At 39.8% G+C, this 14,869-nt stretch overlaps 1 protein-coding gene across 2 annotated transcripts; it reads right to left on the reverse strand.

The window, feature by feature from the left end:
* Window positions 1-1,615: 1,615 nt before the first annotated feature.
* On the reverse strand, window positions 1,616-4,949 carry LOC141775623 (acidic mammalian chitinase-like). 2 transcript variants are annotated; one of them, XM_074649199.1, is made up of 12 exons: window positions 4,925-4,949; window positions 4,790-4,816; window positions 4,439-4,643; window positions 4,203-4,259; window positions 3,945-4,110; window positions 3,725-3,849; window positions 3,489-3,612; window positions 2,776-2,958; window positions 2,565-2,681; window positions 2,320-2,452; window positions 2,052-2,137; window positions 1,616-1,979 (listed from the first exon to the last, which is right to left on the reverse strand). In XM_074649199.1, exons 1-12 carry the CDS (start codon window positions 4,947-4,949, stop codon window positions 1,806-1,808), a joined length of 1,422 nt encoding a protein of 473 aa, XP_074505300.1. In that variant the 3' UTR covers window positions 1,616-1,805. The 2 variants fall into 2 exon arrangements, with proteins under 2 accessions (XP_074505300.1, XP_074505291.1); XM_074649190.1 differs by having other exon boundaries at window positions 1,616-2,137.
* Between the last annotated feature and the right edge of the window lie 9,920 nt (window positions 4,950-14,869).

Consider the following 14,869-nt stretch of genomic DNA (forward strand, 5'->3'; position numbering starts at 1 on the left):
ATTTTGCACTGAATAAATAATTTTTAGGTATAAACTGCACAGTCAGTGTAAAGCACATATATTTATTGTCTTATAACTAGTGATAAACTTTCAAGAGAAGATATAGTAAAATTAGATATTCACTATGTAACAATTAATGTTTTGACCAACTATAAATAGCAATCAACACAGATTATGAAATGAGTTGGGGGTTGGCCTCCGCCAGGGCTGCGCTTTGTCACCAATCCTGTTCGTGATATTCACGGACAGGATATCCAGGCGGAGTCGGGGGGAGGAGGGTTTGCAGTTCGGTGTGCTGAGGATCTCATCGCTGCTCTTTGCAGATGATGTGATCCTGTTGGCATCATCGGTCTGTGACCTCCAGCACTCACTGGATCGGTTCCGCGTGTCCGTCCGTTCGCGTGTCACACTTTTGTTTCCGGAGCATAACTCGGAAACTATTTAACTTAGAAACATCACATTTGGTATGATGGTTGACAGTGTGATCTAGATGTATCTTTTGGGGTTAGAAGTCTAGGGTGCCCAAAAACCTTTGCCCTACTGTAGCAGAGGTCAAGCAGTGAGTGGGCGTATGTGAGCCATGCTCACTTTTGCCTTTGTTAATCTGGTTTATAATTTACTATTATTAGTTTCCCAGTGGGACTGGTGTGTGGTGTGTTACATGAGCGCCCTCTGCTGGGCCCCTGCAGACTTGATGGGTGCACCCCAAACTATGTTACCAGTCTATGGTCTATGGTATGCTATATTCTGTCCCTTTGGTTGATCTGTAATACATTCTATTAAAGATATAATATGTTGGAATTTTCAAAAAAATAAATATATATATCAATACAAAATACAAACATGATACAAAAATAATCCCTCTCAATCATCACTTCTGACCCACTAGGCGTGTGTGGTGGTGTCTGTTTCTGCAGTGACCCTGCAGCCCTCTACCTGGATTTTCTCTTTTCTTCTTATTTTGCTGTGTTTGGGACGTTTCTGGGCATCTGCAGTAACATTTTATTTCTCTGATTCACAGCTTTGTTCTCACTAACGCCGCTCCCTCTCTTCACTCACTCTGTAGCTCGCTCAACCATAGCTGTTCTCTCACTCGCTTGCTCGCCGAGTCGTGGAGGAGGGACCAATTTTGAATGATGTGTGTTTAAAAACAGCAAACAACATTGTGGTTACTTAGTATACCTTTAAAAGAGCAACTAGATGGTTCCATTTTTTTACTTAAAAAGATATAGCCTAATATGTAACCATTGTTGGTTGCGGTTTGTTAACACTCGGCATTCAAAGTTGGCCCCTCGTCCTCGGCTCAATGAGCGAGGGAGAGAGAGAGAGAGAGAGAGAGATCAGTGATGGACGAGCAAACTATAAAACATTATTTTCTGATTGTTCCACATTATGTTCTAAAGCACAAGACCACAACTTTGCACAACCCTGCGAGAAGGTGCAGAGTTGCCGTATTTTGAATGAATGCAGCCAAATGGCAGGCTTCTGTCCACTGTAGCAGCGCTGCTCTCGGTCAAGGTTGGACACTCTCTGGAGCAAATCCAGATAAAAACACTTAGAACATATTCTTTGTTATTAATTATTTGTCAAACAAATGTTTAATCTGTCATAATACTTTTATTCTGATGGAACATACACATTTTGAATGTCACTGTTCACTTCTAATTTACATGCTGTTTTTCTAAACATTACAATGTTGCAGCTTTTTATCGTCACAATTTTTTTTTTAATTTTCCCCAGAGGCATTCAGCTTATAGAGTCAGTACTGACATGTCAGTCAGTGACAGTCTTACACTAGTTAACACTTAGGGCCACACACAGCACTTGCAGCTGTCTTCGAAGACAGTGCCGACGCCACAGCTCCTCAGATAGGTTCGGCCACCTGCACACACGTAGAAGGTGGCCTTGTCCGCCGGGTTGGGGTACATGCCGTCGGGCTTGTTTTTGCAGAAGCCGCGTCCTGGGATGGGGATAGTGGTCTTGGTGGATGGAGCAGTGGTGGTGCCACTGGGTTTGGTGGTTTTTGTGGGGATTGGTCTGGGAGTGGTAACAGCAGGTTTGGAGGTTGTGGTCGTGGCTGATGCTGTGGTAACAACACCAGGTTTCTTGGTTGTAGTTGATGGAAGTGGAGGCATCTCTGTGAGAGGTGGAAGACACAAAAATACATTACACCAAAAGGTCCATTTTGTATAAATGGTACAACTGTGGTTCCCAAAAACCTGCCAAGAACTTAACGTTGCATGATAACTTCATTATTCTTGTCCTACCTTGACAAGCTGGAAATGTCGGCTCATAAAAAAGATGTGAAATAAGACTTACCAGAATTGATGAGTTTGCGCAAATGGGACAGCAGGGGATGGCTTCCCTGTCCACAGAACTCTCCTTTAAAGTCATCTAGATCCAAGGCCCACACAAAGGCACCGCCATACTTCATGTCCCTCATGTACTGGACCTAAAGATTGAACAAGAGGACGAGTAATCCAAAAAGTAAGGAAGTATTTATCTTTTGAATTCCAGACTAGCCCTAAATCTGTATAGTTGCTGTGTATTGATGTGCTACCTACCTTGATTTCATAGCTCTCCCTGGTGTCGAATCCCACCCACTCATTGTTCTTGCTGGCATAGGGAACTTTCTGGTCATCAATCCACTGAATGGTGGTGCCTTTCAGGAAGGTGCAGATCTGAAAGACCAGATTAATGAAATGCCATTGGATTGTCCCATGGTCCAGCCATTCTACTCGTGTTAGTGTGTATTTAATTTTTTCCAGACTTTACCTCATAGTAGGACCAGAATCCAGCTTCACGTGTGAATGGTCCGGCTGATGCGGCACCACTAGCTGGGGCTCCAACGCCAGTGTTTGATGATGTCAGACGGAAGGTGCGACCATAAGCAGCAAATCCCATCCTCAGCTTCTCCACTGGGGTACCTTTGTCTCTCCAGTATTTCATGGCATAGTCCTGAAATAAATATTGAGGGATGAATTACACAGACTTGAGGCCTGGATTTCTTTATGCATACAGTAACTGACAGTGCTAGTTGGGAATCAAAAGGGTATTTTAGAGATTTGTTATAGCACTTCCATAAAGCTGGCGACTTGTGAGAGATGAAGCATCAGAGGCCGAGATATCCCTCTAGTCAAGCGTCAAGCCTAAAAAATGCTGGATCCTACATTTCCCATAATGCAACCAATTACATTTCCCCCTTAGACATACCACCTGGTAAATGCCCAGATTTTTCAAAGCTTTTTGTAAATGTCTAGTCTCAAAGCCCAAGCTGAGATACCCTGATAACATCACTATGACATATGATTTATTATCTCAGACTTGACCATGTTCCTCAGATGTAGTTGAGTAGTAAGTAAACAGACGTTTATATATAAAATTACCCAATTTGACCAAACTGATTTATGTATTCCTGCGTCATTCATGCCATAATAATGTCATCCATTGATTTTTGGGGCTCCACAGAGCACCACTACATCTCTTACAGTGTTGAAGTAGATGAGGTCACCACTGTCATGTGAGCCACGGAACAGTGGGCTGTTGTGTCCAGTGGATCGCTCCCAAGCTCCATGGAAGTCATAGGTCATCACATTGATGAAGTCCAGATGCCTGAAATGCACATGAAATACTGATTAAGACAATCTCTGGGGCCAACCTATCCTCAAAAACAATGATTGATTTAAAATAACAGCATTTAAAAAAAAAACAACATCTGCAGTACTTGGCAATCTCAGCAATCTCATATCCAGCATCGATGGTTCCCTTTCCAGCAGACACTGCAGCAGTCAGCATGAGCTGAGGTTTGCCGGTGGACTTGGCTTCGGCTGCGTAGGCTTCAACGAGTTCCTGCAAATACAGACAATTACTAAGAGACCTTTTGAAAATGTAGAGTTATTGATGCAATATATCTGTTCCCTATGGCTCAGGAGTTCACGACCCACCTTGCAGAGCAGACTGAACCTCATTTTGTCCACTGGGGGACTTCCACGAGATCCAGGGTACTCCCAGTCCAGATCAAGACCATCAAATCCATGAGTCCTCAGGAATTTGATAGAAGACTGGATGAACTTCTGACGGTTTGCTGGTGTAGACACCATGATGGAGAACCTGAGGAAATGTGTTTAGCATTAAATATGGCTTAATAGCATTATCCTAAAGTAATTTTGCAGTAATTTGACAAACAAAGCAGAAATACTCACTGAGTTGAGCCAAAGTTCCATCCACCAACAGCCAGTAAGGTCTTCAGACTGGGGTTCCTTCAAAACATACATGTGGTTTAATAGGATTTCTTTAATGCAGAATATTTGAGTTGACAAAGGCTGTGTTGTTTATCATACACAGTGTTGTATATATAGCTAAACTGGGATTTTTTAATTTAAAATGTTGGTCATTCACACACAGACGGAAGCACAAGTTGAGTTCAACAAGTTCTTACTTGCTCTTCAGGCCATTGAAGGTTTTGTACAGGGTCTCGTCATTCCATTCATAGGTAACCAACTCGTTTTGGTTGTTGATGATGGAGAAAGCATAAATCACATGGGTGCACAGGAAGGGATCCAGATTTTGGGGCATGTATTTCCCAGTCCCGGGTCTGTACTGGGACCAGTTGGTGAAATAGCACACCATCTGGGAGGCGGTTGCTGGAAATCAGTGAAAGCAAATCTGTGGTCAGCTTTGCATGTAACCTCTATTTCACCGTAAGACATATAGCTCAGTCAGTGTCAATAAAGAACTTCGAAGTGTAGTTGCATGACAATGTCATAAGTTTTACTCAAGTGTAACTTACCCAGCTGGCACATCACCAGGCACAAGCCTAAAGAGAGGTACAAATTAGAGGACAGCGTAAATACATAAGGCTTAATAATGTATCATGTTATCAAGACATGGTGATGTAAATCACTGAGGCCTGATGACTGTTTACCTGCTAGAAGAGTGAGCTTGGTCATCTCGATTTCAAAGCTCACAACTTTAACTTCTTTTTTTCTAGAATAAATAAACAAATTTGTCAAGGGGAAAAAAAAGAAATAAAGACAAACAAAATTAATATAATATGATGGCCTATTTTTTATAATTATTAAGATGATATTAATGTATAATTTAACTATTATGAACTCAAAGCATATGGCCTATAAAACAATTTTAAGATGATGCATAATAACTCCACTAATGTGAACCATCATAGTTTCTCTAGAATCAAACAATATCAATCAAAGTTAAATTAATTACACTCAAATTGCGTATATGAATGAAACTAATAACTGTTTCATGTTGTTTCAGCGATTCATAATAGCAGCGATAACATCAATAACACCTGTACCATGTTTTTAAGAACACCATTTTACCAGACACCAAGTGTCTCAATGACTGATACTGCTGAATTTCCAAGTGCAAGCTTACCTTGGGATCTGAGAAGGTGCCAATGTGTATGAGTATCCGATCTTATATACATCACACCACGGCGGAGGAGCAGGATATTAGTCCTTCTCACATACAATAAAAGGGAGGTGGGCAATAATGGCATGTTCAGCATATTGTACGTACAACAAGGGATAAGATAAGTAAAATCACACCTGAACTGACATATGGTGATAAGCTTTAGTATATGGCATAGAGACAGTGTAACAAACCAGCATATTTCTGGACAAGATATGACTCAATTTAGGTCATGACATGAAAGCTTCATTCAAAGCTGCAAAAAAACAACACAAATCAAGCTGTTTTCATGTGTTAGTCAGGTGTTACCATGGAAACACAGCTCAACAATGTCCTTGAGCTGTCAAAGTACATCATCGCCTCACATTAACTTGTTTCAAATGACCCAAGGGGTGAAGCATGCTGCATATGTCTGCTCTGCATTCTTTACTGCTCTCCACTGATGGTGAAGCTGATGCAGCGTTTTATGAGCATTAGCAAAGACTGCAACTGGAACGTACTGTATATGTCACTGATACAGAATCATGCAAGACTGTGCTAGTACATGGCATCAGTGTAGTTTTTACATTAGAATATATATATTATGCAGACCACATCATGACATGTTACCATGGATGGATTACTGAACAGGCCTACCGGGTACAGGCCCAAAGGCCCAAAGTGTCAGGGAACACCCTGGCCTTCACCTATAAAATATCATTCAAAGAGACACGTACCTACCAGGAAGAGACTCAAAATTATCACAAACACCAAAAGACTACACAGAGACCAAAAGAACTACTAAGAGACACACTATGACTACAAAGAACACACAATGACTACAAAGACACGCAAAGCAACAACAAAGAGATACAAAATGAATACAAAAAGACATAAAGCAACTACACAGAGACTCACATTGACTACATAGAGACACAAAACAACCACAAAGACACTCACAATGACTACAAAGACAAGCAAAGCAATTAGAAAGAGATACAAAATGACTACAAAAAGACATCAAGCAACTACAAAGACACTCACAATGACTACATAGAGACACAAAACAACTACAAAGAGACACAAAAACAACTACTATGAGACACAAAATGACCACAAAAAGGGCAAAACAACCACAGACTAAAAATAACTACTAAAAGACCAAAACAATGACAAAGTTTCATAAAATGACCACAAAGAGACACAAAAAAATATATATATCTTCCAGCTGCCGGATATCTGCCCGCCTTTGATCGGTTGTTCCTGGTCACATGACGTTTGCGCTGGTGTCAACAACATTGACAATGGAACCTGAACATGTGGGGGAATGTCATGTTCAGTGATGAGTCCAGGTTCTGTCTGCCAAAGTTGGATGGCAGGGTCAAAGTATGGAGACGACATGGAGAACGCTATGCTGATTGTAGCACCGATGGAGTAACAGCTTTTGCGCTCTGAAAAATAGGCGCTTGGGAATGCTTGTTCACTGCAACGGCGTTGCTCCCGCCTTTTGAGTGCGCATTCCGTGCATCTACATTAACAACAATGGATTTGAGGGCGCAGCCCATAAAACAGTAGAGCCATTCATGGAATTGTCTGCCACTCAGAGGCAACAGTGAGAAACAGTAAGGTTTGAGGGCCATGACACCAAAACACTAAGCTGAAGAAAATGCTCCGTAGAGCTCAGGGAACTGTAGTTATGGGATGATTATCGCTACAAGCGACTCTTTTTGAAAAATCATTTGGCCCATTGACCATAGTGCAGCTTTAGATGAAATACGCTCTTTTCCAGAGTGAGATGAGCACATTGATATATCAACCTCATGTTTGTGCATTAACAAACTATTGAAGTCAGGACGTGTTTAGCCTAGCTTTGGCTAGGAGGAAGCAGTGAGCCAAACATATTAAAGGTCCCATATTATGCTCATCTTCAGGTTCATGCTTGCATTTTGGGTTTGTACTAGAACATGTTTACATGCTTTAATGTTCAAACAACACATTATTTTTCTCACACTGTTTGTCTGAATATACCTGTATTCATGCTCTGTCTGAAATACTCTGTTTTAACGCATTTCAACGGAATAGCAATGGAATTGCGTTGCTAGGAAACAGCTTGGGTCCACGTTTACTTCCTGTCAGCTGATATTATTTACATACACTGCAACAGGAAATGAACTGGGACACATTTATAATGTTTACGTTTAAAACTGTGAAATGGTCTAAATATTGTAGATTTGTGACATCACAAATGGACAGAAATCCTAACGGCTTGTTTCAAACGCACAATTTCTGAATACGGGCTGTGTGTATTTCTCAGTAAATTGAGTGTTTTGATACTTTCACAGTATTTATATAGCACTTAAACCTGCTTTATAATGTAAAAGACATGAAAACCGCGCGTTTTATAATATGGGACCTTTAACATCTGTGATTCTAGATGGGGTAACATGGTGGAGCTACCTTGGTGAAAAGCAGTTTCCAGTATTTCTGTGCAGCTTCTCTGGCTATAGCACAGCTCTCTATACTGTTCATCTCCATTGTACTGATTACCAAACATTATTAATTATTAGGTTTATTTTTTCACATATAGAGCCAGGCTAGCTGTTAAACCCTACTTAATCTAAGATAGGCTAACAACCTCATGTCTCTAGCTTTGTGCTTTACTCACAGACATGAGATCAATCCTCTCATTTCTATCTTGTAAAAGACAGTGAATAAGCACATTTCCCAAAACGTGAGTTTATTCCTTTGCTGCAGCCTTCCATTCTCCTTCTCCCCAGGACATTAATGGAAACCGAATGGTCCAAGGACATGTAGATCATTTGAATACTGATCTTGGCTGTCCCTAAATGCTCTATGCATATCAATCCATTGCACATACAGTAAATTTGCTGTGTAAGGTTCGGAGCCAACATCTAGATTACTTTATCTCTCTTTTGTAGTCAAACGCTGAAGAACATTGAACATTAAGACCATTAAGAAGCCTTGTTATTAGTAAATATTGCTACATGTCTGATAACACATTGGAGCAAAAATAAATGATTCATGTTTCTATTGATAACGATAATGATTATATAACTCACATTTGCGTATGTTGGGTGTGACGCCGTAGTCTGTATGACATTGTTTTGTATTTTCCAGAACTGTTTCGTAATGAACGGCCACTGAAGTCCCCGCAGGTTGATTTAAGAAAGAAGAAAATATCTTCTATCAGATCTCTTATCTCTTAACACTGACTGCTGCAGAAGCAGTTTCTGTCATAAACACTTATCTAAACTACAGCTGTGTAAAACTGCTCCCTGTTCAGGTTTTCCTATTTGATGTTTGAAAGTTGATGATCAAGTCGGAAACTATTGACTACTGTATGTGTATATATGTATATATATATACATATATACAGACGTGGACAAAATTGTTGGTACCCTTCCGTTAAAGAAATGAAAACCCACAATGGTCACTGAAATAACTTGAAACTGACAAAAGTAATAATAAATAAAAATGTACTGAAAGTTAACTAATGAAAATCAGACATTGCTTTTGAATTGTGGTTCAACAGAATCATTTTAAAAAACAAACTAATGAAACTGGCCTGGACAAAAATGATATATATACTGTATACATATATATATCTCTATATAGATATATAGAGATATATGAATATATATCTCTATATATCTATATAGAGATAGATATATATGTATATATCTATCTCTATATAGATATATACATATATATAGATATGTATATATCTATCTATATATATACAATATACGGCTGTGGCTCAGGAGATCGAGTGGTTAGTCCACTAATCGGAAGAAGGCTTTGAATGTGTGAATGCTGACATGTAGTGTAAAGCGCTTTGAGTGGTCGGAAGACTAGAAAGGAGCTATGTAAATGCAAGTCGCTATACATATACATATATTTTTTAAAAGAAAACTTAAACTTTATTAGATTCATCATATACATACAGGCATATGAAATGTTACCTCTGTATTTAACCCACCCTAAGCATTAGGAGCAGTCGGCTGCCCGGGGAGCAGTTTGGTGTTCAGTTTCTCCCTCATGGACACTTCGACATGCAGACAGCGAGTTCATACTAATCAGTAACCAACTCAACATTCACATCGTGATCAATGTATGCAAGAGAGAGAGAGAGAGTCCAACGTGGTTATTGTACCGTTCTCGTAAACATATTTCAATAAGCAAGACATTACCCATAACATATTACACAGAAGCGGTGTCTTTACATGGAAAACAGTATGCAGCACAGAGACAATCAAATAACAAGGCCTCACTCATGATTGTACTGTCTACTGTAAATCTAGTTGGTCACTGGTGCATCTATATTTATTTAATAATAAAAAAGAACATCCAGTCCAGTATTGGGACTGTTGTGGACAGATTCTGTACAAATTTTTTCTGGCCGGGCTGGTGATGAGCCTGATAACAGATCACCTTGAACAAACATGCAGCATTATTATTGAAATCACTTGTCTTTAGGTAACTAGGCATGTAGCCAGTATGGTATGTTGCAGCACCAATGTTACATCCACTGGTTAGTGTGATGAATATGCATGAACAGTCTAAAGGGACATGAAGCATTGTCTTCCAAGAACAAAGTTCTCCTCTTAAAAACTCTCCTGACCTGACTGGATGATACATTTACTTTGGCCACTTCCCTAAAGGGGTTGGGTTTCGGTGGTGTGATGATATGATTAATCCACAGCCACTGTAAATGATTCCTGAGGTCAAAGTGCACAATTCGAGATCACATGGAATAAAAAGCTCAAGGTTCATTTTATTAATTCATAAAGGCATATCAAGTAAAGTGCTTGTATCATCATGATGATGATGTGTGCACAGCTATCCTGAAGTCCCCTCTAAATGACTGATGCTTTAGGATAATCATTTTAACCACTGTGAAATTTTAGATTCACATGTATCAAATGAATGTGACAGGCAAGAATAATGCATGAATAATTAATTTTTCAGGCATAATTCATTTATTTAGAGAAAAGCGAATTTCTTTGTTGTGTCAGTTATTACTGTATCGGTTTCAGGACATGTCATTTAATTTTTGGATGTAAATATGCATCAACACTGATCACTGTAGAGACTATGCAGCACATATGCAGTGAAATAGAAAGAGGAATAATGCAGATAGGTGATGCAGATCCTTGTCTGTGTGGGTTGATCTGTTGGTAATGCGTCGGGGTTCCAGTAGGGGGATCGCGCTCCTCTTCCTCACTCAATACAGAGACGAGTGAAGGGAAGAGCTGCGTGTGATTTATTCATCCTTCTCTCTCACTATTTCCCCTGTTTAAGGTAAATAACGTCCACAAAGCACTATAACGTTGTAAACACATGTTGTTAAGAATTCGTTATACGTTGTTGTTGTTCATTAGAGAGGAAAAGTGCACATGTTGTACTCTGTATTGTGTTTGAAAGTTTCTAGCTAACGCTGTTGCTATGTAAGCTAGCTGCCGGATGCATCGTGGTCCCGTTGTAGAGTCCGTCTGTTTACTTTGTCGTCGGCATTTAAGCTAGGTTGTTACGTTCATATATGTGTATGCAGTTGTTGATTTTATAACAGTTAAAGGTGAATTCATGTGTCCAGTGAGCTAAAAAGTTTAAATACATTTCATAAGAGAGACTTAATGCTGTATTTGAATTAAGAACATTTAGAAGCAGTTAAAAAGATAATTTAAATGTTTTAGAGAAAGTTAAAAATGTAATTAAGCCATGATCACTGTGGTCCAGAAACTGAGTTCAGATGTCTAAATGTATGAGTTTTGTTTACATTGCATTACATTTAAAATGTGACTCAATACAGAGACGAGTGAAGGGAAGAGCTGCGTGTGTGATTCATTCATCCTTCTCTCTCACTATTTCCCCTGTTTAAGGGGCACAACATGAACACGTTCTCGTCCCAACTCGTCACATGCTGACGCTTGGTCAGATCCCTCGGCGTCACTTTACAGTTGCAGTAAATGCGTGCTTAACGTTGTGAATTAAACAAAAACACTTGCTTAGGTTTAAGCAACAAACCACTTAGTTAGGTTTAGGAAAGAACAACATTGTTGGGCTTAAAATGACTACGTTTGTACAGAGAAAATCTGACTTGACGTTGTGAACGCGGGACATGAACAAACAGCTGATTGTAAAGTGAAAGTGAAACTTAATCAACACAGGGGACACAGACAGCGGTCTGCTAGGTGAAAAACGTTTTTGTTAGACCCATCCACCTCCCTTCCCCACCCTGTGTCTCTTTTGCTCTTTAAACTACGTCACCACAGCACTTTCCCTGAGCGTTTACTGTTGCCGCAGATGGGTTTACATTGTAGTTAAAGCTGAAGTAGGCGAGATTGGAGCAAATATGATAAAAAAAAATATTTTTTATAAAACGCTATATTGTGATAGTAGAACATGAAACAGGTAACCTGAAAAAAATCATGTTCCTCTGTGTCCTCCGGTACTCCTAACGGCATCTGCAAGATTTCACAGACCGGAGGAAAACAAGCAGTAAGAGCTGATCTGAGGTCTGCTGTCCATCTGCCGTCTATGAGAGACGGCTGTCAATCACTTGTGAACTCCGACCAAGCGGTCAAACTAGGCAGCGCTGATCAAATATGAATCAATATTCTGTTACGTTAATGTCTATTTCTCTCCTCAAATGTTTTCAGAATCATCTTGTAGTGCACGGTTTAGCTGTAAAATGAGAAAGTTGGTGACGCCGCCGCCATTGTGAAATCTGGTGAAGGAACGCCAAGTTCCGGTCACATGACCGGAGAACAGCCAATAGGAACGCTCTCAATGAAATGACCTGTGATTGGTCAAAGTCTCCCGTCACGGGCTAGTGGTTACGTCTCTAGTCTTGACCGCACAGCTGATAGGTAGGTGGTTTGTGTACATGGCGTAACATAAGCTATAGTATAAGGCTATAAGTAAACAAGATAAGAAGATCGATTTGTCTTATTATTTACTTATAGCATAATAACATCGGACGCTCTGACGCCATGTACACAAACCACGAACCAATCAGCTGTGTGGTCAAGACTAGACACGTAACCACTTAAAAGATGGGTGTTTAGGTGTTTGTAGTGAAATGAGGAGGTATCGTATCAGATAACATCATTTATATATATTTATATCATTTCAATTTCACCAGTCAGCCGTTCCTCATCTTTTGGAATAAGGAATAAATAGAAACAGGAAGTCTGACAAAACACGCACGCTGCGCAGTGCTTCCTCTCTCGTGGCCAGTTAGTTCATTCTAATAGAAAACATTGCAATCAAACTGATTTAGTCACTGACGCTGGCTCGCTTTAAATAAAGATATTCCACGTCATCTTTCACCTCCAGAAGCCAGACTGTTGGTTGTCTCCTTAGACTCAATTTCTATAGCTTTAGACCAGGGGTGCCCAAACTTTTCCCTTGGAGGGCCAAAACTGGAACTCAATGGTGGGCCACAGGCCAAAATTAAACACCTATTGTATTGTATTGTATTGTTAAGATGCAAAATGGCACTAGGATCCCAAGTTCCCTTAATTGAATATGTTTTACATAGTTAGCCCCTTAAAACCCACCTGCTGAATACAATTGGGCTCATTTATGCAATTTATGCATTTCCAAGACTGTTAAGGGACCCCAGTGTGTAGAAATATTAAAATACACCATTTTTAGAATAGGCAAAAATAACACACGTATACTGCATCAAAGAACTGCATGTTTTCCCCGAAACTGCATAGGATTATTATAAAATGGGCATGTCTGTAAAGGGGAGACTTGTGGGTACCCATAGAACCCATTTTCAGTCACATATCTTGAGATCAGAGGTCAAGGGACCCCTTGACAAATGGCCATGCCAGTTTTTCCCCACCAAAATTTTGTGTTTTGAGTGTTAGCCTCCTTCCTGACAAGATAACATGACATGATTGGTATAATGGAGTCCTTAGGTTGTCTAGTTTCATATGATGCCACTATCTTCTAACCGTAAACCCGAGCCTGGTATGGCCTCCAAAAGAGGGTAAGGTCGGTTGGGTCTTTTAATAAAAAAAAAGAATTTGCTAACATCTGGCGGGCCAAATCAAACCTGATGGCGGGCCAACTTTGGCCCGCGGGCCCCACTTTGGACAGCCCTGCTTTAGACTGAAGTTCTGTCAGTTCATGTGAGGGGATGTCGCCCCCTCCTGGTGGAGCTAGTAAATGCACCTCTTACTTACAGATTGTTTCTACAGATCTGCTGCGGTACCAATTGGTCAAAATTACGTAACCACACAGGAGGGAAGTTGCAAATGTCACATGGTCCACAAATGCACAGGAAGCGATCTGCAAATGCGCAAATAGCAATCCACATGTAGAAATAGATGCACAAATGCGTGTTTATCACTTTACATGTAAACCTTAAAATACGTATTTACAGAGTAAGTTATGCGTATTTGCAAATGGCCCTGTATTTTTGTGGATGTGACTTTACAAAACACAAATACAAAAATACATGTTTGTGGATAGTGAAATATTTGCAGATCATGGTACACATTTGTTGAATGTCTTCTGTGGGTTACAACTAATAAAGTCCAATAAAAACTTCCATACCATTCTGACCTTTTTTTTAGAGGGGTCAGTGTGGGGGACACGGGATGTTCAGGGGGAGATAAAAAGTAAATAGTAGATGTCACATAGAAGTGGTGTACATCATCTAAAAGCTGGTAACCTGAACATTAATTTGAGATGCAGCTCAGCACTCTGTGACAAATTGTTCCAGTCATAAATAAAGAAATGAAAATGAATTAATAAATAGATTAATTAATTAAAATAAATTGTGAAAGTGTATCAGGGCTTAGAACATGATGATATGAGTTTGTGATGCTCACCCCAATGCTTTATTATGTCTCATATTGCAGCATAATTTGGGTTGATACCATTTGTTACACAGATTTGGTGCTAAATTTAACAATTTTTTACCACTCGATAATTGATAACAAATTATCAATAATCCCTCCAGAATACCACATTTAGACACCAAGACCTTAAGGAACACCATAGTAAAAGCAATGCTGTGCTTTGGTATCAAAGTGACAACCTCTAAGGTGTTTGATCTGAGATTGGTTCAAATATGGTAAAAGATGTATGTCAGGTTTGGGCAAATGCACTGTTTCTTAAAAAAAAAACAGAAGGAAGCACCATGAGTATTAATGCTGAGTTTTACTTTCTTGAAACAAAGATTCCCCGCCAATACGTGCTAAAGGGTCCCACGTACGAATGGCTATGGTTTCCCAACACAACCCCTTCACAATGATGGATTTCATTTTGGGCTTTCATCCCAGCACACCCACTTTATTCATAGCTTACCCACTGTTAGAAAGTCTTTGGAGAGACATAGAGAAGAATATAATATAGATATAGTTGAGTGTGTAATTGTGGAGTGGATTCAAATAATAGACTTCACCTGAAACTG

Source organism: Sebastes fasciatus, chromosome 1, assembly GCF_043250625.1.
Source record: "Sebastes fasciatus isolate fSebFas1 chromosome 1, fSebFas1.pri, whole genome shotgun sequence".
Taxonomy (NCBI): domain Eukaryota; kingdom Metazoa; phylum Chordata; class Actinopteri; order Perciformes; family Sebastidae; genus Sebastes; species Sebastes fasciatus.

What these genes read in the sequence shown, in the direction of transcription:
- LOC141775623 (XM_074649190.1), bottom strand. Translation starts at nt 4,949, where the DNA reads ATGACCAAGCTCACTCTTCTAGCAG. An exon ending in GGTTCAGTCTGCTCTGCAAG is followed by an intron (nt 3,850 to 3,944) that starts GTGGGTCGTGAA and finishes CTGTATTTGCAG; the next exon opens with GAACTCGTTGAAGCCTACGC. An exon ending in GGGAGAGCTATGAAATCAAG is followed by an intron (nt 2,453 to 2,564) that starts GTAGGTAGCACA and finishes TTCAATCTTTAG; the next exon opens with GTCCAGTACATGAGGGACAT.